Here is a 26,566-nt window from a genome sequence, read left to right as displayed (position 1 = left end):
TTTATACGTTTTTCTCTTTTTTGGCACCCGGCCAGGAAAAAAAATTCCCTGTAAAGCGGGTGCTAAAAATTTCGCATCAGGACGCGCGTTTCAACCTAACACTTGACGTCGAAGACATGTGCTAAGTGAGACATAAAACCTTTATACACGAAGCATGGAAGCTTTTAAAAGCATGGGCGTGTACACTAGTCAGATAACATGTTTTTTAATTCGTTTCAGCTGTTGTCAAAGACATTTTCAACTTAAATTGAATGTGGTACTGTCATTTCGTATGTCTGGGTTTGAAACATCGTCCCGTGGCGTTCTCGATGTGTGGAGGGGTTGATATACTCTAAGAGAGGCTTGATTTCGACGAGCGCGCAATAGCTCAATCGTTTAGGGCGCTTATGTGGCAAGGCGGAGGTGCGTGGTTCGACGCTCCTTATGGACCGAATATTGTTTTGTTTATTATGTTCATCCGAGCATGCAGCTTTCACTTTTTTCTTCTGCACTCCTTTCTGGCTCTCTCTTTCATTTTATTTTAATATCTTTTGAATTTATTTTTTATCTTAATTTATTTTTTTTATTTTTTTTTTATTTCCTTTCTTGCTCTCTTACATTTTATTTAAATTTTTGTAATTCTAATTTTTTTTCAATTATTTTTTTTTATTTTTGTTTTTTAATTCTTTTAATTTTTTTATCAGTGTCAAAAGTTTTTGGTTTTGCTCTGAGTGAGTGCAGGTGACCTCAATTAGCTGACAGTGACACCTCTCTGCCCACAGAGGAGCTGGGGGGGGGGGGGGGGGAAGACAGGGGGTGGGGGGTGGGATGATAGTGAGCTGGAAGTGAAAGATCTCTGGAAATGAAGGTGTACAGTAGTCCCTTCCATTTCCGGCCCTTTCGTGGGCGTGAACCTGCCTGGAGCGGCCAGCTTTCCCATGACTAATGAGTTTTCCTTCTATAATTGACTCTTAATGGCCGTTAACCTGTCTGACGCGGTCAACGGTCACTGATTTTTGCCCTAAGGTGCCCCTCTTACTCGACAGGAGCGGCCACTTAACGGCCACTTGTCACTTTCGCGGGCGAGCGCCTGTGGCTCTCCCCGCCCACCCACCTCCCACCTGCTATCTGGCCGTTAGAAATCAGCACCTGTCCACTTTCTATAACTGTTAACACATGTATCGCCTGTTAATAAAGCTGACGAGTCAAACTCAAGATTGTTTTTGTTTACATTGGAGTGTGAGCGATCGCTGCGTGTTTGTGTTTGTTTGTTTCGTGAATGAAGACGTGAGTGATTGTTGAGTGATTATTTGAAGCCTTTGCAAGCCCGTCAAGAATTTGTTCAGTCAGTCAGTCAGTCTTTCAGAATGGCAACACAAACTCCAACAAAGAAAAGACTGGTGCTGACTTTAGAGCAAAGAGTGAAGGTTATTAAGGCAGCAGAGAATACTTACGCATGCGCAAACTGTAAATACAGACATGCGCATACATGTACATTTACGGCAGTCACTTCCGGATCGATCACAGCTGATGTGAGTTTGAAACACTTGTTTATCTGACACTCAAATACATATATAATAATCCAAACAACACACATAGAAACATACGAAACAATAGCTTAGCCATGACGATCGAGTTAAACACGCAAATAATTAAGATGTATAAACAAAAGCAAAACTAACAGAGACAATGAATCGGCGGCTCGTGGATGATCGCTTTCTTTTCTTCATGAAAACTTGATCGTGTTTTTGGGTTTTTTTTTTGGAGGAGGAGGGGGCCTGTAATGAACGGCCACCTGATATTTGCGGTCACCTTTGCAATGACTAATGGGTGACCGGATATGGCAGGTACTACTGTACTCATCCAAAGTTCAGTGACAGTCGGGTAAGGAAAGCGGTGTTGTGTACAGGCGTCTCAGTGGTTAGTCGAGACTATCTAAAATAAGGTCTCGGCGACAACTGTTGTTGTTAATCTGTTACTTTGATGCCGACAGCTCTGTCTGTCTGTCTGTCGGTGTCTCTCTCCCCCCCTCTCTCTCTCCCCCTCTCTCTCTCCCCCTCTCTCTCTCCTTTTTTCTTTTTTTTTTTACAAATCAAGTCTTTCTTATTCTGGCGCCTTATTGTGGAACTCCATTCCTGATTTAATCAAAATGCAATTCAGTGAAACTTCCTTCAAGGAACTCTACATGCTGTTTCTCTTAGAAACAATTAAATAATTCTGTGATAATATTACATCATTGTTTGATATTCATAATGCATTTTGAAATGTCTTTTTAATTTTTTGACATGTTAATTATATAAAGTGTATTGTAATTTAACTTAACTTCTATTTCTTCTTGTTATTAATCGAGTTACCCTCAATGGGCGAGGGCCGGATAAAAAAAAGCATGTATACATTGCTTATTCCGTTTCCCTCGATAAATAAATAAAGTTCAAAGTTCTCCCTCTCCCTCTCTTTCTCTCAGTATGGTTTGAAACTGTTAAGCGTGACTTAATAAGGTCGCGGATTACGTCACAGGTCAACTGTTTGTGCAGAGACGGTATCCATGTCCTACCCCCGTGTCACCACGAGCGGCTACTTTGCCCGTTAAGGTCAATGCTTGTTTTGTATTACACATATTCACACGATAAGTGAACAGTCTTCTGCCTGATTTCTCTACAATGGTGGTGAAATCTGTACAATGATAGGGCCAAAAAAAAAAAAAAAAAGGTCTGTTTACGGTAACATAGGGTGAAAAAATAGGGTCGGTAGGTCGGCTTTTTTTCCCATTTTTTTTTTTCCTCCCCTCTCTATGATGTTTCACAGTTCATTTCTTCTCATCAATCCCTGTTTTTGCCCAACATAACTATAAACAGTACTTTGAGCTTACCTCCCTTCCGTCGTCTGCTGTTTGAGCGCAAACAGCTCTATTTTGGATGCGTTTTTTTGGTTTTTTTCAGACGATCCAAAAAAAAGATTAGGGTCGGGCCTAAAAACTAGGGTCGGTCGGGTTACCGTAAACAGACCTTTTTTTTTTTTGGCCTAGGAACCTTTATTTGAACACTAAAAGTTGCTGAATGATCAAGATGCATAAGCCGAACAAGATGCATAAACCAGCAGAGTGTGTGCAGTGGAACACCCCTTTTTACACACCCTCCTGTTTTAAGACTTCCCTCCTCTTTAAAACTTGGTTTTTCACATTTTATGCTCATGACCTCTGTCAATTTACCTCCATTGTAAGACTCCCTCCTTTTTTTCTCTCAGATGTTTGGAAATGTTAGAAGGGGGGGTTCCATTGTAGCTAATCCAAGGCACATTCTCTTGGTTGATGTCAAGCTTACGTTGTTTGTACAGAACAATGACATCGATTTTTACTTTCAAAAAATCATGCAAGCTCTGTTTTGACCACTTACTTAGCTGTACATACATCTACAAAAGAAAAACGCTAGGAGAGATATTGTTAATTCAATCTACAACTTAAAATATCTGGTTTAATCTGTGTGGTCACTGGCTGGTCTCTTATACTCACGTGGGTTGAACGGCTGGGCCCATTCCAGCAACTCTGCCCGTTTTCATATTTCATTGCATCGTACTTGTCCTCCTCTGGCCCATACCAATGGCCCCATTTTCTGAAATCATTAATATCATCATCATCCTTTGTCTAATCCTGCACACACATAGAACTCATACTCTGCAGCCTGGAAGAGAATGTCAGCTGTTCAAGTGAGACATGACTTTTTGTTATACATTTAATTTCACATTATCCTATTTTGGCCTGAAAATAGCAACTGATGTGCCTGACATGCTGTTGAAAATGCTGTTGAATAAGTAATTCTCAAATCAAAACTTTACCAGAAATCTGCATTCCTAAACTTTCCCATCTTTGCCACAATGAAAATATATTTATAACCTTTTAAATCAAGTTGCATTTTTACACTTAAACTTCACTTTTAGCAAACAATGCAAATTAAAACCCTGCAGCATACTCACCCTAAACTTGTCTCTATACCGCCAGCCTTGGGCCTCTGAGAGGATTTATCAAAAGCACACAGTTTGTAGGTGTACTCGCGGTCAGTGAGCTCAAAACACTGGTCACGTAGAGCGCTGAACTCTTCATCCGGACCGTAGTCCACCTCCAGGTATTTTTTCAGTCCGCTGAAACACACACAACATGATGGTCAAGATAGAGTAACATTTTACAAACCTCGAGGTTTCCTCATGGAAATTCGGGCTGCTTTCTCCCTGAAAAAAAGGCTACCACATTATGGCACCATCAATTTTTGACCCTGTAAATGTGTGTTCATGCTTTCCAAGCCCTGAGACTTCTGCTGCGATCCTTGGATATTTAGTATGTGCGTACTCCGAGAAGCATCTGTACAAAAAGGAGGACTGGGTGGCCGAGTGGTAACGCACTTGCGCTCGGAAGCGAGAGGTTGCGAGTTCGACCCTGGGTCAGGGCGTTAGCAATTTTCTCCCCCCTTTCCTAACCTAGGTGGTGGGTTCAAGTGCTAGTCTTTCGGATGAGACGAAAAACCGAGGTCCCTTCGTGTACACTACATTGGGGTGTGCACGTTAAAGATCCCATGATTGACAAAAGGGTCTTTCCTGGCAAAATTGTATAGGCATAGATAAAAATGTCCACCAAAATACTCGTGTGACTTGGAATTCCTTTCTTTCTTTATTTGGTGTTTAACGTCGTTTTCAACCACGAAGGTTATATCGCGACGAGGGAAAGGGGGGAGATGGGATAGGGGAAAGGGGGGAGATGGGATAGAGCCACTTGTTAAGTGTTTCTTGTTCACAAAAGCACCAATCAAAAAATTGCTCCAGGGGCCTGCAACGTAGTACAATACACGACCCCACTGGGAGAATGCAAGTTTCCAGCACAAAGGACCAAACACCTCCTGACCAAAATCCCCACAAACATCGACCACATTCTATACAAGAACCACCCAACAAGGGTAAAAGGAGAAACAGAATCCGCCAGTCGCCTCCTACGACATGCGGGGTGCAGAGAAATAAGGATGTGGAAAAGAAGACTTTTGGTAAGTGAAATAAAGGTGATGGATCCAGTCAGGTAGAAATAAGACAAGAAAAGAATTGGAAAACTGCAGGGAATAGTAGGGAGAGTTTTCTTGGAAGGAAATATAGGTGAAAGGACTGGTAAGGCAGAAATAAGACAAAAGAAGAGAAGTAAAGGGGTGGGGTAGCTCTGTTTAAACGCTCCCGCCGCGTGAAGGCGACCCCATGGGAGCGTGTGACTTGGAATAATAGGCCGTGAAAAGTAGGATATGCGCCGAAATGGCTGCGATCTGCTGGCCGATGTGAATGCGTGATGTATTGTGTAAAAAAATTCCATCTCACACGGCATAAATAAATCCCTGCGCCTTGAATATGTGCGCGATATAAATTGCATAAAAAAAAAAATTTTAAAAAATAAAAAAATAAATCCCTGCGCTTAGAACTGTACCCACGGAATACGCGCGATATAAGCCTCATATTGATTGAAAAAGTTATCTCTGGGAGAAAGATCTGCAACCGATCCAAGGGATACACTGATATTACTCGTAATGGTGACAAACTCATGATGTGTTTTTTTTAAGTCAAATGTGCTTCCGACTCAGTTTGCTCCCCCCTTAATCACAGAACATGCATTTAATTATCTCAATGAAGTCAGGCTACAAAACAATTTCCAAACCATTACATGATTTTGTGTTCACACTGCGAACCGCGTAAGCCCCATGCAGAGTGTCGTCGACTCTCAAATGACACAATATCCACACAAACATCTTATTTCACAGTATCCTACTTGGGTCTGAAAACAATAGCTGGGATGTCTAACTCTAAATGCTGCCAAAAATTCAAACACACAAAAACAAGCTATGGCCTCACACTTAAGACATGATTTATATAACATGCTATGCTCTTTACCAGCTATCAGCCACCGCAACAACAAAAAAGTCAAAGGAAACTCGGGAAATACAAGGCAATAAAGTTTGACTCACTTGACTTCATTCTCTGCATCTTTCACTTTGTCAGCTGCTTCGTCGTACTCCTTCCTGACAACATCCGCCGCTGCAAGAAACACAAATGTTTTCAGTTTGTACACACAATCTTTGCACTTGAGATGAATACACTGAAATCAAATATAAAATCAGTCATTTTATCTTGATGCAAAGTAAAATTCCTTTATTCAATCTTGAACCAATTTACTCAGAGGTTACATATATGCAGTCAAACCTGTCTACTACGACCACTCAACCCAAAGTGGTCGTTATGGAAAGGTAAATTGCATCGAAAAAAATCATTGCGATTCTTTTTGGGTGGTTGTTAACAAAAGGCTGTCGCCAATGCAGGTTCGCCAGTAAAACAAAACAGTGTACAAAAGTATCTTCAATTCATTAATCAATTTAGGCAGAGGTCTTAAGTTAAAACAATGTAAAACTTGGTTTTGTACACGCAAAACAATGTATTCATGTAGTGACAACTACTGACTGGCCCTATTCCTTCGATTTGCCTTCATTCTGAAGTAAATGTACCTTCAATCAGTTTCTGCGTTTCTTCATCATATGGCGGCATTTTTTCCTCTTCTTCTCCCGCCTCTTTTGGCTTTGCTGAGTCCTCTCCCCGGTCTTCCTCGTCCTATGTAAACAGAAAAGGCAAGAGTAGTCTTACATCGCTGACAAACCTTGTGTGTCAACTGTTGCAGGCATATAAACACAAGCTTTATCAAAGCACAACTAAAATTGTAAGATTGTGTGTGTGATGTGTGTGTGTGCATGAAGTGTGTTTCTGTCTGCATGTCTGTCTCTATATATATTGTGACAGGGGAGGCTACCGCTCCTTTCACAGCAGACTCTGCACCCGAGTTGTTGGCCTTTAAGTCAACACCGGTTGATTGTGGAATTCTGTTTGTGATGGGGTCTGGTGGTTTCCGATTGTCTGTATGTTCATGGAAACCTTTGGGTTTGCATAACAGTTTTTATACAAATTATAGGGCTAAGAAATTAGCCCTAACATTTTCAATCCTGTTTGATTGCACTTCGCCTCCCGAGGTGATCGTAGTGTTTGGGCACTCGGTTACATCTGGCGCTTGCGAGCAGGGATGGGACTCGGCATGATATGTTCAGGTAATGGCATAATATGACGACTGAACATTTTCGTGCTGTTCCCATTCTGCGAACTTGGGATGGACAGTGGTCCCCCGGTTCGGAACTTCGGGACGAAGTTCATTCAAACGGGGGCGATTGTGTGGGGACCGGGTGGCCGAGTGGTAACGCACTTGCGCTCGGAAGCGAGAGGTTGCGAGTTCGACCCTGGGTCAGGGCGTTAGCAATTTTCTCCCCCCTTTCCTAACCTAGGTGGTGGGTTCAAGTGCTAGTCTTTCGGATGAGACGAAAAACCGAGGTCCCTTCGTGTACACTACATTGGGGTGTGCACGTTAAAGATCCCACGATTGACAAAAGGGTCTTTCCTGGCAAAATTGTATAGGCATAGATAAAAATGTCCACCAAAATACCCGTGTGACTTGGAATAATAGGCCGTGAAAAGTAGGATATGCGCCGAAATGGCTGCGATCTGCTGGCCGATGTGAATGCGTGATGTATTGTGTAAAAAAAATTCTATCTCACACGGCATAAATAAATCCCTGCGCCTTGAATATGTGCGCGATATAAATTGCATTAAAAAAAAAATTAAAAAATAATTAAAAAATAAATCCCTGCGCTTAGAACTGTACCCACGGAATACGCGCGATATAAGCCTCATATTGATTGATTGATTGATTGTGACAGGGGAGGCTACCGCTCCTTTCACACCAACTCTGCACCCGAGTTGTTGGCCTTTAAGTCAACACCGGTTGATTGTGGAGTTCTGTTTGTGATGGGGTCTGGTGGTTTCCGATTGTCTGTATGTTCATGGAAACCTTCGGGTTTGCATAACAGTTTTTATAGGGCTAAGAAATTGGCCCTAACATGTTCAATCCTGTTTGATTGCACTTCGCCTCCCGAGGTGATCGTAGTGTTACGGCACTCGGTTACATATATATATGTCTGAGTGTGTGATTCTTAATGCCTGGAATGACACTCTTCAGATCTGAATTGTTTGTTAAGCAGCAAAGCTTTCAGTGTTATAAGCTGCAGAAAAGGAAACAGAAGAGGCCTAAAGTGAGTGATAAGGAATATGCGAAGTACAACCTTGCTTTATGGCACAGCATCTTATAACTCACTCCTGCTTACAATTAGAGCTAGTTCTTAAGTCAGACAACCATGCAGCAAAAAACTTAAGATCATACTATACTTAACATTTGTTCATGCTACCTACTGGAGCATGTGGGCTGATTCATAATCTCAGCTCCTCTGTTCAAGATGCAGCGCCAAACAGACCTTTCATTTCTGGTTTCAACTGTCTCAGTCAAGACTACAGGCACATTTAGGTTGGATTAAGTACATGTATAAACCACAATACACCAACACATGTTTCCTGTAAAAAAAATTAAAAAAATAAAATTCTAAAAAGGACCACCTTGAAACCAAAAAAAAGCCAGTGAACTAGTAAGAAGCAGGTGAAAAGGTGTACTGTAGCAAAATAAAACCCCAACAGTCATGAGTTACAGAGTATATACTATATATATGCGCACAAAGCAGCTAAAAGTAAAACAAACTGTGTAGCTAATAGGCATGTAAATGTGAGAAACAACAAAACAAAAATCCCTTTCAAAGAAGAGACAGGTAACAGTATATGCATTACAAAAGTAGAGGGGGAAAAGACTTGGCCAGACAGGAATACACAAGGCATTAAACTGAACTTAAATTTTGTTTGGTTTGGTTTGTGACAAACAAAAACAAACAAAACTTAACTAAAATCCTAAGACAGTTACAAAGTGATTAGTAAATGAAGTAATATTCCATGTATAAGCTTCCAGGCAACTTGTACAAATGAAGTGATTCTGTCTCCGAAAATTCCAAATATTTAACTTCTATCAAAGAGAAAAGCACTTTGGAACAGAAAACCAGAATTCAATGCTGAATGAGCTTCAACCCCATCAAAAGTATCATCTAAACAAATGTATTATGTTCCCAAACAAAGCACACAGAGAGAAATCCAAGAATTAATAAAGACTGAAATCTTTCTGAACCAAAACAACCCTTATCAAAGACACAAAGCAACACCAAAACAAGTAACCGTAAAATGTAAGCACAGAACCACTGAGTATGCTTCAATGACAACCATTTAAACAGGATCAAATAGAATGAAATGACAAAGAAGTGTTCCAGTGAGTAAACACCAGCTCTAGGCAGACACTGCTACGTGTACTATGAAGCACAATTATCCAAAGCCACCACATACATTAGAAAACTTCAACCCCCCGGGAAAATGGCAAGAGCTGTCACATACACAGTGTTGTTCTCAGGCCTCGGTCTTCGGTCACCAATGTATACTTTTTTTTAAAGTGACACATTCGTCTGAATCCCTTGTGGCTCAACCGCCTGATAGTCTTGTTATGTAGAAGGTCTTCTGACCACCTGTTTTCCTACAAAGCTGACAAAGCCAGAACACTTGCACCTGCATTTAGTTTCAATCCAGGTCAAATTAACTGACCTATTGTCTTTCTGAGCCTGGGAACAACACTGTACATTACGCAAATTCCATGGTCAGAAAAGACATGCATGACTGCAAGCATTACTCACTTCTTCTGCTTCATAGTAATCCCTGTCATCTTCCTCATCCTCTTCATCATCTTCATCAAAATCAGAACCGTCAGGCTGCCTAGGTGGGGGTATAACAGGCTTTGGGGTTGGGGTGCCGTCCTACACACGACAAACAAAACAGTACTGAGGACTGGTCTTGTTTGCTGAGTTGTTAACTTTACCCTGTCTTGGCTCATAATCCAAACTGGTAGCATTTGTTTCACCAGGCTCTTTGAATTGCTAATTTACATGATTTTTTTTTTGTACAAGTACTACTCCTGGTTAAGTTGAACCTTCCAGGTGTTGGCCTTGAAACACAGCTGTGCCTTCGAACTTTTCAGGCATTATTATATTGCTTGCTCAGCAAAATGTGCAAGCTAGGTAAACAAAACAGTACTGAGGACTGGTCTTGTTTGCTGAGTTGTTAACTTTAGTGTCTTTACCCTGTCTTGGCTCATAATCCAAACTGGTAGCATCCGTTTCACCATGCTCTTTGAATTGCTAATGTACATTATGGTTTTTTTTTGTACAAGTACTACTCCTGGTTAAGTTGAACCTTCCAGGGGTTGGCCTTGAAACACAGCTGTGCCTGGAAACTTTTCAAGCATTATTTTATTGCTTGCTCAGCAAAACGTGCAAGCTAGGTAACCTTGCAGGCCTGCTTAAGTTAGGGCACTGAGGTCTGGTATCTACACATACACTGATACCAGCATTGGCCATCCTTCACAATGTTCAGAAATGTGTGAACCTGGTAATGGGTACAACTACTGTCATATAATATGTGCACAGCCTACCACAATACTCTCAATGCAGAACCAAGTAAGACCCTTGAACAATCAAATCAAAACAAACATTGCTTTTAGCTCCAGTGAAATTAAGTGACTGCCTTTCCCAACACGCTCATTAATCTTTTTTGGCTTTGATATTGATCTTTGACTAAAGGTGGTCATTTCAAAAACGCTATTATATATGAAGCACATACAATTAACTAACGGCATCTATTTTATACAAAATCTGTAAAGAGACATTAAGCAAAATCTTCAAATATGACCTGAAAATGTAAAAATAAATAAAACCAGTCCCTAAAATAGATAAAACTGTGCAAGTTACAAGATCTATCCTTCAGCAGTGAGAGAGAGAGAATGACTTGGGCTAAATTAAAGGGCACTTGTCAGAAATACATCAAAACTATTGGTTATTATTGCAGAAGGGGTCTATGTCGATCAAAAGTGGGTGTACAGTAGACTCCGCTTAATAAAAACACATCGGGACTGGGCAAATTTGTATTTATTAACCGAAGTTTTTATTAACCGAATTTAAAAAAAATATATCAAACAGAAAAAAAAGAATTTCCTCTCCTGTGAAGGAAGCGATCATGAAGTAAATGTACCTGTACGATTCAGTTGAAAAACTTGTCCATTGTCAGCTGTTTCAGTGGCTCTTTGCGCAGAAATGCGGGGATGTCGGCATCAACACAATTAAAGCTATCACTGTCACTGTCAGGAAAGCCCCTGTCTTTCCAGTCCCATTCGCAGAACACTCTTTGCTGTCAGACTATGGAAACGATCAAGAAGTTGAACCTTGTCTTGCACCGTCATTTCTGTTCTTTTTCTCTTTGTGCCCTTGGACGCCATGTTCAAAACTGCGAGCTTTATACGTGTGTAGGAGAGAATGCAATGAGAGAATGCAAACGTGATCTAATTCTCGTGATCTCGTTTCCCCCCTTAGCTCACTAAGCTTCAGCAAATGCTTGCATCGTCTGTCGAGCAAGTAGATATCGCTCCGTGTTTGACAATACATTGTCAAATTTGTGTTAAGTGAGCGTCCCAGCATGGAAAAAATACCCAATTTCACCAACAAACTGTTTTTATTAACCGGATTTTTGTATTTATTAACCGAAGGATTATTACATGGGCCATATAGTGATAAATCCGGACCGGACTAAAGTGTATTTTAAAAGCAGCTGTCCTTATTAACCGTGTGTTTATTAAGCAGATTCTACTATATAGCTGCATTTCCTGTTGGTGTTTTTCCTGTATACAGGGAATACATCCAGGTGCATTTCCTGAAGCGTTTCGCCGATCTCGCTGAAAGTCATGTGATGCTAAGCAACATTGGTAGAATTTGATGTTTTTTTTTAATCTTTTTTGATATTTCTAAGAAATTTGAATTTGATGGGCTGAATGCCGCACACGAATACAGGATCTCTAAAAGATACTCCTGTCGAATCGCAATTTGGAAAGGGGAAGTAACGCAAAGGTATTTCAAATTGGTTTATGGCAGTCACGCACTTGGCGCAAGATTGAGCGGTATCGTACTTTCTTACATGGAATACACCCAGGTAAAACGCCTGCAGGAAATACGCCCACTTTTGGTCGACATAGACCCCTTCAGTGTTATTATTATGTGACAACAATGTGTGCAATGAAATCCCGTCGCGATATAACCTTGAATGGTTGAAAACGACGTTAAACACCAAATAAAGAAAGAAAGAAAGTGCAATGAAAGCTAGCTCCCGGCCACTAGTGATCTGACTGACACAAGTATACCTATGCATGGAACTACATTTTCTGTGTTTTCTTAGGTTTTCATACTCTTGATTTCTATTATACATTTAGTAACATTTGTCTGTAAGAATACAGATTCTAACAAACCTTAAACTGTGAAACTATTCACAAGTAAAGTGTGTTTTCTTGCTGGAAAATCAGTAGGCAGCAAGTTCATGACAAATCTTGCTATCATATCTCTTACACATAACATGAGTAATAATAACATTGTGAAAATCTAAACAAGTCGCGTAAGGCGAAATTACTACATTTAGTCCAGCTGTGGAACTCACAGAATGAAACTGAACGCACTGCATTTTTTCACAATAACCGTAGTCCGCCGCTCGTGCAAAAGGCAGTGAAATTGACGAGCATGTTTAGCGCGGTAGTGGTTGCGCTGTGCTGCATGGCACGGTTTTCTGTACCTGGTTTAAACTGTTTTATTTAACGTTTGTGCATTATTTACAAAAAACGCATATAGAGTAAACAACAACAAGCATAATGCTTATAGTGGTGTTCACTATTTCTAGAAAATTACATATAATATAAATGGCGGCTATTGTACAGTTTACAAACACGAAAAGAAAATTGAATGAAAATTGTACATCAAAACAAAAATCCGTTTGGGAATACATATATAATATTTATGGTGTTTGCGAGTAAGAGATAGGGAGGGAGAGAGGGAGGGAGAGAGGGGGAGAGTGAGAGAGAGAGAGAGAGAGAAAGAGAGAGAGAGAGAGAGAGAGAGAGAGAGAGAGAGAGAGAGAGAGAGAGAGAGAGAGAGACGAGTAGACGTGTCGATTTTGCTTTCACTTTACATGTTTATCTGTTCGAAACGGCCGGATTGTCCAATAAATTCCTGCACTGTTAAAAAGATTTTTTTGTTAATTTTTGTTTGCAAGGAGGGGTTTCCATGAAGTAGAATATCTGTGTGTATGAAGTTGTTGGTTAGTTTGTTGATTGTGTTGTTTCTTGCAGCTAAGTGTAAACGGCATTCTAGTAAGAAGTGTGTTGCAGTTTCTGTTCCATCACCACAGTCGCATACGCTGTTTTCCGCAAGGTGTCGCTCAACTAAGTCTTTCTTTAGATCACTAATATTAAGTCTCATTTTTGTGTGGATTATTTGTGTTTGTCGATTGCCACTGTAGAAGTAAACGGGAATTTGTGTGTCGTCTTTTGTTAAGTAATGTTTAAATTCCCCGAGGGAGTCAGTTAACTGTATTTGTTCAGGTAGTTGGTTCCAGAGTACTGTTGTCGAAGGAAAAAAGGATGTTTTGTACGTTTCTGTTCGATGTGGGGGTATACTTCGTTCTAAGGGGCGGCGTCTGTGGTAGGGGTTGTTGGCTGCTACGAGAGGTGGGAGTGCTGCTTGTAGGTATGGGGGGGTCTTGTCGTGAATAATTTTATGGAACATTGTTAGTTTATGACGGTTACGCCTTTCAGATAATGATTGGAGTCCAGATTCTCCGTAAAGCTTAAAGTGACTGGTTCCGCGGACAGCTCCGATGATTGTTCGTATTGCATCTAGGTTTAACTTTTCGAGTTCATCTGTTAGGGTTTTGCTACAATTGTCCCATATTATGTCGCAATAATCAAAGTGTGGTAGAATGAAGGATTTAAACATAATTTCCAATGATTTTCGACTCAGTCTATATTTGTATGTACGCAAGCAAGCTACGAGAGTTCTGCACTTTGCAACAAGAGATTTTATATGTTCATCCCATTTACAGTTGTTTTGTATTATTATTCCTAAGTGTTTGTGATTTGGGGAACTTTCAAGGATGGTATTGCCAAAGTTTAGATCTGCGATATCAGGGGTTCTTTGTGTACAAAAGTTCACCAATTCAGTTTTTGCATGGTTAAATGCTACCTTCCATGTTTCTGCCCAATTTACAATTTTTTCAAGATCTGAGTTTAAAATTTCGGCACGGATGTTGTGATTGGCTAAAGACAAGTACATGCTAGTGTCGTCAGCAAAAAGCTTAATCGTAGATTCTATGTCACGTACAATGTCGTTTACATAAATTAGGAAAAGCAAAGGTCCAAGCACTGATCCTTGAGGAACTCCCGCTACTACTGGAAGATAAGTTGATTTACTGCCTTTTAATACAACTGCTTGCTTTCGATCTGTTAGGTAGTCTGTAAACCAGTTTAATAATGGCCCATTAATTCCAACGGCTTCGAGTTTATGCAATAAGCCCCGGTGCCAAACTCTATCGAATGCTTTGGATATATCAAAGAAGATTGCTTGGGTAGTTATTCTATTATCGAGTGATTTGCATATGTCATTGTATATTGTAAGAAGCTGGTAAACAGTTGAGTCTCCAGGGATGAAACCGGACTGCGACTCTGTAATGATATTGTTTTGTGTTAAGTAGTCAAAGACATGAATTTGTATGCATTTCTCTAGTGTTTTGCCAACACAGCTTAGGAGGGAGATTGGACGATAATTACTACATGTATCTTTGTTTCCCTTTTTATGAACTGGTGAAACGTGGGCTATTTTCCAAACTGACGGAAAAAGTCCTTCACGTAAAGACCGATTAAACAGTGCAGTTAGGCTGTCACAAATCACTTCGCAGCTCTCAATTAAAATTCTATTGTGGATTTCGTCTGGACCGACTGCTTTTGTTTTGTCTAGTTTGTTAATCGTATTTATAACTTCTTCGACTGAAAGTGTGAGAGTGTTTATTCTGCAAGGAAGCCTTGGTACTTCAGGAATGTCTGACATATCGTCTTCGACAATGGACTGTTGGATAAAGAAGTCGTTGAACAAGTTTGCTTTTTCTAGGTTAGTATAGTAGGTTGTTCCGTTTGACGTCAAAGGAGGAATTTCATTGGGGTTTGATCCTTTCTTTGATAAGAATGATTTAACTAGTTTCCACCAATTTTTAGTACCAAAGTTATCTCCACTGGATACTTTTTTGTCTAATTCTTTTATATATTCTAATTTCCGATTTCGAATTGTGTCAGTATAATTATTGCGAGTCAAACGAAAGTGTTCCCAGGCCTCAGGTGTGTTTAGTCGCACTGCTGTATCGTGAACTGATCTTTTTTTGTCGCGTAGTTTTATAATTTCCTCTGTCATCCATGGTGCGTCTTGATCGCGAACAGTTATTGTCTTTACTGGCATGCATAGTCTTGCGACACTTAACAGCTTTTCGGAAAATGACCTGGCTGCTTCGTTGACAGTGTGTACCGTTGCAATGCTCATCCAGTCGATTTTCCTCAGTTCGGTAAGGAATTTTTCTTTGTTTAATTTGGAATAGTTAAATATTGTTCTTTTAGATGCAGGAGTTTTATGTATGTGTTTCTTAATTGTTGCACATGGCACAGAATGGTCGCTGCAAATAGGGGGTAGAACGTTAATGCTTTGCACGATGTCTACACTCGAGGTAAGAATAAGGTCAATGCATGACGATGTTGTTTCTGTAACGCGGGTCGGAAGTGTAACTAGTTGTTGTAGACTGTTTAGAGTGATAATATCAAGAAGATGCTGCGACGGGTTGTTTGTAAAATCTGAATTGAAATCACCAAGAATAATAAACATATGCTCTGAAGCGGCGACATTTTTAATTGACTGATCGATGAGTTTCCAGTATTCTACATTAGAGTTAGGCGGCCTATAAAATGTACCTATTAACAACGTATCCTGGTTTAATCTAGTTTCAACCCATACGGCCTCAAGCTGGGGGATCAGAAGGTCATGCCTTGGTTTGCACACAAGAGTGTTTTTCACGTATACTGCTACCCCGCCGTGGGGGTCGTTAGGTCTGTCTTTACGAATTGGGGGGTGATAACCTTCAAGATGAATGTCGTCGTTAGACGTGGTCTCCGAAAGCCATGTCTCTGAGATCGTTATAATATCGTGGGTACTAGTCTCTGTTTCTATTATATCTAATTTGTTTCTGATACTTCTAGCATTTATGTGTATAACAGATAGCTCGCTAGGTTTCTTAGTTCGTGACGGTCCAGGGTTCGGGTGAATGTCGCCAGCAAGGCAGATCAGATAGCTGGCAAGGTTAATAAGTATTATATAGAAGAAGGATACGCTAACTGGTGCAATGTGGGTAAGTTGATTACGTGGTTTAATAGATTCGGCTTGTTGTGTCACATTCTTGGATGGGGCTGTCTTTCGACCGAGTAGATGCGATTTAAAGAATGTTTGGTTAGATAAACAATGGAGTAACAACGCAAGAGGATAGCCTTCTTTGCCCATAAAAAGCAATGCGAGAAAAGAGTAAATATTTGAAATATTCAGAAAGTTTAATTTTTTATTGGACAGGCCGACCGCTATTGAGTGATAACCCCCGATTCTGGCCCTGTAACAAGCTAGTGATACAAACATTATGTCACAGTTTCGCTAAGGAACACAAAAGGAGACGGGGCCAGAAGCGGTGGCGATCGTTCACACTGGTCTCTCGGAGGAAGCACACTCTTGGACGGAGAAAAAAATGTCTCCATCAGGAAAGGAGAAAGAGGACAGTTGGGTGAACAGAGCAGAAATATCGAAGTTCTAAGTAGGAATGACATTTTTAGGATTACGTTCAGTGTATAAATTGGAACAGAGCGATATGTCTAAGTGAAAAAGCAACTTTAAAAGAAAAACTAGAAAAGAAAGTAAATATAAAAAATATGGAAAACTCGCAAAGAACCAACAGAAAGGAGAACAGCAACAATGAAGTACGATCACAAACAAAGGTGTTCATGAAAGTCAGGGGTAGAGTTGAATTTGAGCAGCAATGCGAATACAATCAAATCAGACGAACTAGGTATCTTGGTGGGCATTTACAGTGGTGTTTGTACATATATATATATGTATAAGATATATTGTATCACATAGAAGCGTTAGATAGGTGTACTCATGGATACAAATAAGAATACAACCATAACAACAACTATGCCTAAGCACTCACCCACACAGTAAGTCAATCGAAGGAAAATAGTGTAAGTCAATCGTAGGATAAATGTACTTGTGGGTACAGAAAGTATGCATACAATAATGTCAACCACGACAACAGCCATGCGCGTACACTCACGCACGCACGCACACGCACGCACACGCACGCACACACACACACACACACACACACACACACACACACACACATACACACACACACACACACGCACACACGCACACACGGTCACAGTGGTTGTCATGTGGCTGTCGTGTCTCGATGACTGACTCAATGAATTGGTGGAGCGCCATGAGATCTTAGCGAGCATACAGTCTGACTTCGCGCATGGTGGTCAGTCTGTGCACTGTTTCGCCTTTCTTGATGAAAATGGCCCCATCCCTGGTCCAAGTGCCATCAACTTTCTCTTCTCTGAGGAACTCGCGACACTTCGCTGCCATCTCGGCTCGAATCTTGGTCAGATCCTCGTTGATGAACACTGATGAGGCTGACTTCTTGGGGCCTGGCCTGGTGCTGGAGGGCAGGGGCGGCCAGTGCAGATCTGGAAAAAGCTTTCCGGTGTCGACATCCTTCAAGGCTCTCCTGGACCTCATGAGAGCCTCTTTCCAGCGGTAGGACGACAGCTTCACAATGATGGAGCGGGGGCGAGTGCCAGGAACCTCAGACCTCTTCCCGACCCGATGACTGCGGTCGATGGCGTCTGGCGTCAGCTCCACACCGATGCTTTTGGCCAGAATGGTTACAAGGGCGTCCGTGTTTTCACCCGGTGCTTCGGTTTTCTGTACCTCTCTTCGTTTTAACTTTCTGGGCGTGTTTTTAATCCAAACATATCACATCTATATGTTTTTGGAATCAGGAACCGACAAGGAATAAGATGAAATTGTTTTTAAATCGATTTTGGAAATTTTATTTTTATCATAATTTTTATATTTTTATTTTTTAGAGCTTGTTTTTAATCTAAATATAACATATTTATATGTTTTTGGAATCAGAACATAATAAAGAATAACACGAACGTAATTTTGGATCGTTTTATGCAAAAATAATTTTAACTATAATTTTCGGATTTTTAATGACTAAAGTCATTAATTAATTTTTAAGCCTCCAAGCTGAAATGCTATACCAAAGTCCGGCCTTCGTCGAAGATTGCTTGGCCAATATTTCAATCAATTTGATTGAAAAATGAGGGTGTGACAGTGCCGCCTCAACTTTTACAAAAAGCTGGATATGACGTCAAAGACATTCATCCAAAAAATGAAAAAAACGTCTGGGGATATCATATCCAGGAACTCTCATGTAAAATTTCATAAAGATCGGTCCAGTAGTTTACTCTGAATCGCTCTACACACACACACACACACACACACACACACACACACACACACACACACACACACACACACACCACGACCCTCGTCTCGATTCCCCCTCTATGTTAAAACATTTAGTCAAAACTTGACTAAATGTAAAGACCAACCATCTGAATCCTTATTTTGTAAATAACCAATTATCCCAATAATACAAAAAAGTTATTATTTCTGGACAATAGCAAGCTCTACAATTTTGTGTGCTCAACCAACACCCACTCATTCTTGTCTACACCGCATGCAGCTTGCTTAACCATAGCGGCAGACAATACTATGGCTGCAATCTTAAAGGTCTCAGCCAGAAAGAAAGAAGGTGTCCAGCAAAAATCTGACTTTATGCAGCCCTTGGTTTTATATTTGTCTTTGTAACAGTATGTACGCCTAAGCTCATGTAATTTCCTGACCCTCCCCACCCCTACCGGGCCTTATACCCCTGCACCCCACCTTCGTGGTCCCTGACTTATGGCCTTCTTTCAAAATTGTGCTATTGTTTTTTCAGCCTCAATAGTAACCTTTATGGTATGGATATGTTCTCTAAATTTAGCTCATTCTTGTTTTATTTGTTTTACCTGTACACACTTCAAGGCACCCTGTACCTACACTGCAGTCACAAAGACATATCAAATAAGAATGCCTGCTACATGCATATGACCATGAAGCATGTACTTAACATTTCCAAATGGCTAGTGATCAAGAAGATCCAAGTCTCATCTCTACATCTTTCTTTATTTGGTGTTTCACGTCGTTTTCAACCACGAAGGTTATATCGCGACGGGGAAAGGGGGAGATGGGATAGAGGCACTTGTTAATTGTTTCTTGTTCACAAAAGCACTAATCAAAAAATTGCTCCAGGGGCTTGCAACGTAGTACAATATATGACCTTACTGGGAGAATGCAAGTTTCCAGTACAAAGGACTTAACATTTCTTACATACTGCTTGACTAAAATCTTTACAAACATTGACTATATTCTATACAAGAAACACTTAACAAGGGTAAAAGGAGAAACAGAATCCGTTAGTCGCCTCTTACTACATGCTGGGGAGCATCGCGGGGGTCTCATCTCTACAGCCCCACGTGGGTCCCTTGTGATGAGTAATAAATCTTGAACCTTAAAACCAACGATAATACTCAAAGAGCAAGCACAGTTTCTCCAAGGAGCAAGTACAAGTCTCCAAATGCCCAAAGTGTATGAACTCTAGTCCTTAAACTGTGGACACTACAAAGACTAGTGCCATGCATCTCGCCAGAGAAGTGAAAAAGGCTTGCAGCATTGGGCAGAGCCAAACTACGGTTACCTACCTGTGAGCCCGTAGCGACATCTTCATCAGGTAAAGCTTCCTTGGTTTCTTGCGCTTCAGCCGGAGGTTTGTAGATGTCCTTGATGTTGGTCCAGATTTTGTCCTGGAACTTCGCCAGGTCCACACCGTCGCTGTCGTCCAGGTATTCCTGATGACACAGGTTAGGTGACAAAATGTGATACCAATCATCACCATACGTATGTGGGCACAGCCTTGGTCCTGACAGGAACAAAACCTGGCCAAGGCACTTCAAATTCATCAGCTGAACAGTTGCCGCTGCAGTGTGAGTCTTTTGATGTGTTCATAAATTATCCATTCTGTCAGTAATAAATGTATGTAAAAAGTTGGGACTTGTCTGCTAGGGATTTTTTCCAGGTTAGGGAAGCGTTCCGACAAATATTATCCTGGGACTATCACCTGGGACTATCAACTACTGATCGGAGTAGTGACTTGAACTACCTTTCCGTAAGTAGATATTTGCATCAAAATATTTTTTTGCACATTTTAAGACCGCTTTGGTAAACTTGGGGTATCATAATTTGCAAGGAAATATGAGACACAGAATACCTTATTTTGAAATTGATGATTTTGCAATGAGATTCACATGCCTTAAACATGTATGCAATACAATACCTACCCTGGCTTCTTCTACACTGACAGTGCCATCCGAGTCAATGTCAAACTCAAGGTGTTTCTGCATCTCTGGGTAGTCCACCCTGAAAACATAGAAGAAAAGATACATTGTGGAAAGACGCAAGACAGTATCACCCAAGTCAAGGAGTAAAAATATGCCCTCATAAATTCAGACGCATAAAAAAAAAAACCCATTGTGCAAGTGATTCTATCCAAAACTTGAATGTGGATGACAATGAAGAAAGCTGCCCCAGTCCAATCCACACAAAAACACCAAAACCCGACACAGGCAGAAACCTCTGCACAGATCTGTCTGAGACTTAATCAAGTTGCACAACATCCACAAAAGACTATTTGCAATGAAAGGTTTTGCCACTCACACATTGTCCCTGTTGGCGTCTAGCTCAGCAAAGGCATGGGCCGCTTTCACACGATCCTTCTCTGCTTGCCGCGCTGCTTTCAGCTCTGCAGACAATCCTTCACACATCACACTCAAACTTGACCTTCAAGTCCAGGATAGTTTACATATTTCCCTAGTGACCATTTTCAGGTATTTCTGAGCATCTGGTGAAAAGGATACATTTACTTACCCTAAATTGTAACATTACATGATTCAGCATTTCAGTCATCTAAATCTGTTTACAATGTTTAAAGAGGTCAAAAATAAATTTTTCACTTAATCATAGTTGTACACACAAAACATTTTAGAAAGTGGTGTGCGGTTTTCATACCTTCCCAGGCCTTCTGGTGTCTTTCCTTGGCCTCTGTCTCTGGAGCTTCTACTTCATCTTTCCTGGCTGCAGAGGACAAATGTACACAAAAAGTTTGTTTGTTTGTTTATTTGTTGCTTAACGTCCAGCCGACTACGCAGAGCCATATCAGGACGAGGAAGGGGGGATGAAGGGGGCCACTTGTCAAGCGATTCCTGTTTACAAATGCACTAACCCATTACTTGTGTCCCAGCAGGCTTTAGTAAAACTAAATTAATACCTACTGGAAGATTACCAGTTTCCAGTATGTTAAAATAGGCTTAACCTATCTACTGCTGGACTTACATCAGAACACTAACAGATTAAACTATACATGAATCGCGAGACAAGCGGCAAGAGAAGAGATTTTTGGAAAAAATACAGGTGAATGAGCAAGAAGGCAGAAAAAAGAAAAGAATTCATGAAGAAAAAGAGAGCATGACAGGAAAGAGGAACCAAAAATCTACCTAACAGCAAACTAGAAAGCTCCTGCGGTTCCAAAAACAGGAGGGGCCTTTAATTTCATAACCGCAGTGCCCCACTGCGGGAACACAAAAAGTTAGTTATGACGTAAGTTCTACATTACAGGGTGTCAACACCCCATCTTTTATCCCCTGCACCCTTCTACTCTAGAAGCACATTTTTGTGTATGGCAACTCCCATAATACAGTAAGACAAGACAACCCTTTTTTCTTTTTTTTTACTGGGGTTATGGCATAAGAATATGTATCTTTTTTTTATTCAGCCCTAGTGTTGTTCCCAGGCCATTGATCTTCGGTCATTGACACATACATTTTTGATTTGACCCATTGGTCTGACCCCGGACAAAGTCACTAAGTGATTAACTTTTTCGCGACGCGCCGCCCGAATACAAGCGTTCACTGATCATGCCGTTGTCAGCACGCCGCCAGAATCCGTGCGTAAGGTGCGTGAGTCGCTTCGCCACACAGCGCCATAATAGTAGCGTTGGAAGTGGAAAATACCACGCTGGGGATTTTCCATACGAAAACCCACGTCATAGGTTCAGAGGTCGGCTGCATTACCATACGCGACAAATAACTCCCAGAACAGTTGATTTCATTGGTTAGTTTGGATACTACAGGTCATTGACGGGACCAACCCATGCCTTAGTTTCATATTTAGGATTCCAAAATGTCGCGAGTTGTCAGTGTTGTTGCGAAGCGAAGCGGCGTGCAGAAGGAAGGCAGTGACTGTGTGTGCATCAAACAGTGTTGTTGTGATAGATGGATAAGTGAGTGATGAGGGTGAATGAGTTAGCCAAATCAAGAGCTCGAGGTGTCAATGCTACTTTGGCCAAAACCCAATGCAAGCGGACGGACGCGATTCTGGTGCCGGGAATGTTCTGTGGCCACATGGCTGTGGCGCTTTGTGTTGAGCCGTGCTTCGAAGTGTGGCACACAAAGAAGGATGTTCTCCGTGCATAAACCGAGTTCTAAACAAGTCATTTATACAAAAACTGTAAATACTGTGACAGTGTCACGATCGGGTGACAGAGGCCAAGAAAGTGTCACTCAGTGGAGTGCCTGTTCTTGGTCGGTTATGATAGAAAGCGCCTGTGCGTGATATTGGACACAGCAGAGTTTGCTGACAGTGTGTTTTGAAACGCACGAGCTTCACAGTGCGGGTTTCTGCTATCATAGGGCTGACGGTTTTTCGCTGACAGCGCACACGGGATTTTCAGGGATTGAGTTTCTCGTGTCTTTTTTCTGCTTGGGGAGGCAAAATTGTGTATAGCTGGACTGGTTTTGTGACAAGGTCAGTCACGTGTATTTTGGCTAGGTTGTCTGACAGAGACACGAGTACGGGACACTTGACACCCAGCGGCAGAAGGGGAAGGATCTAATACAGTTTCTAGAGTATGATGGTTTTTCACCGAATATTATATTCGGCACTCTAGGGGAACTTCCACTGCCACGTATTTTGCTGAGGACAAGTCGTCAACTTTCCTTCGTCGGCGATGGCTTTCGCATAAGGATTCGACAAGGGGTTCTGGACGTTTTTGGTCACTGTTGACGAACAGAGACTGTTCCAGGGAGGAAGCGGACTTTGCTTCCATTGAGAGTACAATCATAGGCTTTTGAGGTAATAAATCATTATTTAACGCTGTTGATGAGTCTGTGTTGTGGAATGAAATACTCTCTGTTGTTCTTTCCAGGTTAGCGCATAATTTACTCTCTGTGACGCTAAAATACTAATCTGTATATGGTTTTTGCAGATAGGGAGAGAAGGACGGAAAATGACTGTTTTGTTGTTGTAAAAAGTCCGTTTTGTGCAGGCCCACGTGCTCGATGAGATATTTAAAGATGACATGTTTTAAGGTGGTGGGTGAGGGGTAGCTGACATGTTTAGTGCACCGATGCTTTCTGTTTGCAGCCTTCGTTCGTTCGATCCGATTCGTTCGTTTCGTGTTCCTGTGACATCTGCACGGCTGACTCTGGCGGGAACTGATGAAGCTACGCTAACCAGGAGACCGGCTAACCAGGAGACCGGCTAACCAGCGGACCGGCTAACCAGCGAACCGGCTAACCAGCGGACCGACTAACCAGCATACCGGCTAAGCAGCAGCAGCAGAGATAAAGCTAAGTGCACCATGTCGTACGCACCCCGTTGACCACCGTTGTCTTTTCGTATCTATGATTTCATTGGAGTAGCGACAACGTGGGGTGTGTGACACCTGCACGAACTAGAGCTTTTCGAACAGAACATTCGCATTTAACTATATTTACACGGGTTCAGCGTGTTCCTATAATTTTCTACATACTACTGGCATTTTGTCAGTGAACACTGGTTTTTTACGTGTTGAGAACGTAAAAGGAACATATTTTGAGTGAAGGCTCGAGGGAGGTGGAGAGTTTATACATAAACAGGCGTCTGAAACTTATACTTTTGTTGACTCTATTTAATTGTATGCCTGCGAGAGTGGATCGTGGTGTGGTTAGTTAATTAGTAGTAATTAACCGGTTCATAATCACCTTAAGTGATATATTGAAACGTGACAGACAGCAAGTGTTTCTTTTCTTCTATGGATAAAACCCAACGCAATGGGACTCGATTCTGGTGCCTGGAATGTGGTGTGGCGTTTTGCGTTGAGCTGTGCTTCCAAGTGTGGCACTGTAAATACTGTGACAGCAAGTGTTTGTTTTCTTCTACATGGATATATTCATCATAGTCATCACCCAGTCATCTCATTGTCTCATTCAGGTTAGTAAATTCTTTTTTGAGTATTCACTAACAACATTTTGTGCATATTTTCAAACATGTCTGTAGTATTTATGTGGTGCCTCTGGACTTTTTTTAATTTAAATTGTTGACATTTTCAATAGCATACCACACAAACACAACAAGCCTTTTGACAAATACAAAGTACATTTCTGAAACAATGAAAGATCTTTCTTTAATTGTGTGCAAAAAGTAAGTCTCCACATGTACTAGTTTTTTTACAATATTTTTTTCAAAATACAATATTTTTTTCAAAATTTTCCAATTTTGGTTGTCAGCAGGCTATTTATTGACATTTTCAATAGCATACCACACAAACACAACAAGCCTTTTGACAAATACAAAGTACATTTCTGAAACAATGAAAGATCTTTCTTTAATTGTGTGCAAAAAGTAAATCTCCACATGTACTAGTTTTTTTACAATATTTTTTTCAAAATACAATATTTTTTTCAAAATGTCCCAATTTTGGTTGTCAGCAGGCTATTTATATGCTTTGGCTCAGGCGTTCTGAGTGTATAGTCATGTCATAGGGTGGACGTGTTGAATGAGTTAATCATAGCATAAAAAACATTAACTCAGTTCATGAAGTAAAGTTGGGCAAAAAATTATTGCAACAAATTTCAAACCCAAATTAAAGCATTAATTCCTGTGTCATTTCCTTAACACTATTGTGACTAGCATTGCCACGGCGTTAACGTCCTGCCTGCCCAAGCTTGCCACCAAGAAACTTACCAAAAAACAGTAACTGTAAAGAAATCTTTGTTTGTTTGTTTATTTGTTGCTTAACGTCCAGCCGACTACGCAGAGCCATATCAGGACGAGGAAGGGGGGGATGAAGGGGGCCACTTGTCAAGCGATTCCTGTTTACAAATGCACTAACCCATTACTTGTGTCCCAGCAGGCTTTAGTAAAACTAAATTAATACCTACTGGAAGATTACCAGTTTCCAGTATGTTAAAATAGGCTTAACCTATCTACTGCTGGACTTACATCAGAACACTAACAGATTAAACTATACATGAATCGCGAGACAAGCGGCAAGAGAAGAAATTTTTGGAAAAAATACAGGTGAATGAGCAAGAAGGCAGAAAAAAGAAAAGAATTCATGAAGAAAAAGAGAGCATGACAGGAAAGAGGAACCAAAAATCTACCAAACAGCAAACTAGAAAGCTCCTGCGGTTCCAAAAACAGGAGGGGCCTTTAATTTCATAACCGCAGTGCCCCACTGCGGGAGTAAAGAAATCTGTCTTGCAAGCTTGAATTAAGTCCAATCACCACCAAAGTTTGTGTACTAATTAAAAAATGGATGCCCAGTTCAGTCGTGCTATTTATAAGTTTGTCACGCGATTTGTTTTAGCATAGGGGGGTAAGAAAGGGGGATAATTTGTGTTTTCTAACGGGGTTTTTTGTGTTTTCTTTTCCACTGCTTTTTTAAAGGTTATTTTTTAACAGAAAGTATTATAAATAATGTTATAACCAAACAAGGTGTAAAACCTATGAATTAGCTGAAATATTGTTAACATTGTACACAGAAATAAGGAGACAGTACAAAGAGAAAAACAAGCAAATCACGCATTCACTCACAGCATCCTGACTCAAATGAAACAAAACTGTGACACTCACCAAATGATGTCCAGGTAATCCATATTGAATATAAGTCACATTTTCACAACAAAGTACCAACTGTACACCTATAAACATTTCCAAAAGGATTAGGAGGCTCCAGCCAGCCATTGTTATCAGTGCTGCCACGCCCCCTTGCACCTACACAATTCCGAGATGTGCGTCTAGCAGTACCACCCCGTGTAGTTTGCCGACTCGTACTAGCAACAACAGGACAGTTTCTTCCTCACTATCACTGCTATTATCGCTTTCTTGAGGCGAAAACGACACGTCGGAATCATGATCTACAGGATCCTCAAGATCCAACATCCGGAGAATCTCCTCCCGTGACAAGGCTCGCCTTCGATTCATTTTTTTTGTTCTAAAAAACCACGCAAATCTGCACTAATTTGATCAGGGCGGAAGAGGAAACCACATGTATCAAGGGAAACAACTCAATTTATTGCAATCTTCAAAAACCGGGAAGCAATCACGAGTCGTGTACCTTGTATGACTGTTACTGAAAAATTCACCTCCCGTTCATGGGCGTGTCAGCGCTG

General features: G+C 40.9%; 1 protein-coding gene across 2 annotated transcripts in view; it reads right to left on the bottom strand.

Moving 5' to 3' along the window:
- LOC138966266 (glucosidase 2 subunit beta-like) overlaps positions 1-26,566 on the bottom strand; it is a 42,865-nt gene that overhangs the window by 8,224 nt on the left and 8,075 nt on the right. The window contains exons 7-15 of one of the 2 annotated variants that reach the window (XM_070338419.1): positions 21,144-21,209; positions 20,793-20,877; positions 20,417-20,495; positions 19,781-19,927; positions 9,648-9,767; positions 6,498-6,600; positions 5,964-6,033; positions 3,949-4,113; positions 3,488-3,587 (exon numbers count right to left, since the gene is read on the bottom strand). In XM_070338419.1, the coding sequence (XP_070194520.1) occupies positions 3,488-3,587; positions 3,949-4,113; positions 5,964-6,033; positions 6,498-6,600; positions 9,648-9,767; positions 19,781-19,927; positions 20,417-20,495; positions 20,793-20,877; positions 21,144-21,209 (935 nt within the window). The remainder of the gene's footprint in view (positions 1-3,487; positions 3,588-3,948; positions 4,114-5,963; positions 6,034-6,497; positions 6,601-9,647; positions 9,768-19,780; positions 19,928-20,416; positions 20,496-20,792; positions 20,878-21,143; positions 21,210-26,566) is intronic. The other variant, XM_070338420.1, reaches the window with a different exon arrangement.

This window comes from Littorina saxatilis, linkage group LG5 (assembly GCF_037325665.1).
Source record: "Littorina saxatilis isolate snail1 linkage group LG5, US_GU_Lsax_2.0, whole genome shotgun sequence".
Classification (NCBI taxonomy): Eukaryota; Metazoa; Mollusca; class Gastropoda; order Littorinimorpha; family Littorinidae; genus Littorina; species Littorina saxatilis.
Note: the sequence above shows the minus strand (reverse complement) of the source record. Positions and strands in the feature narration are given on the sequence as shown.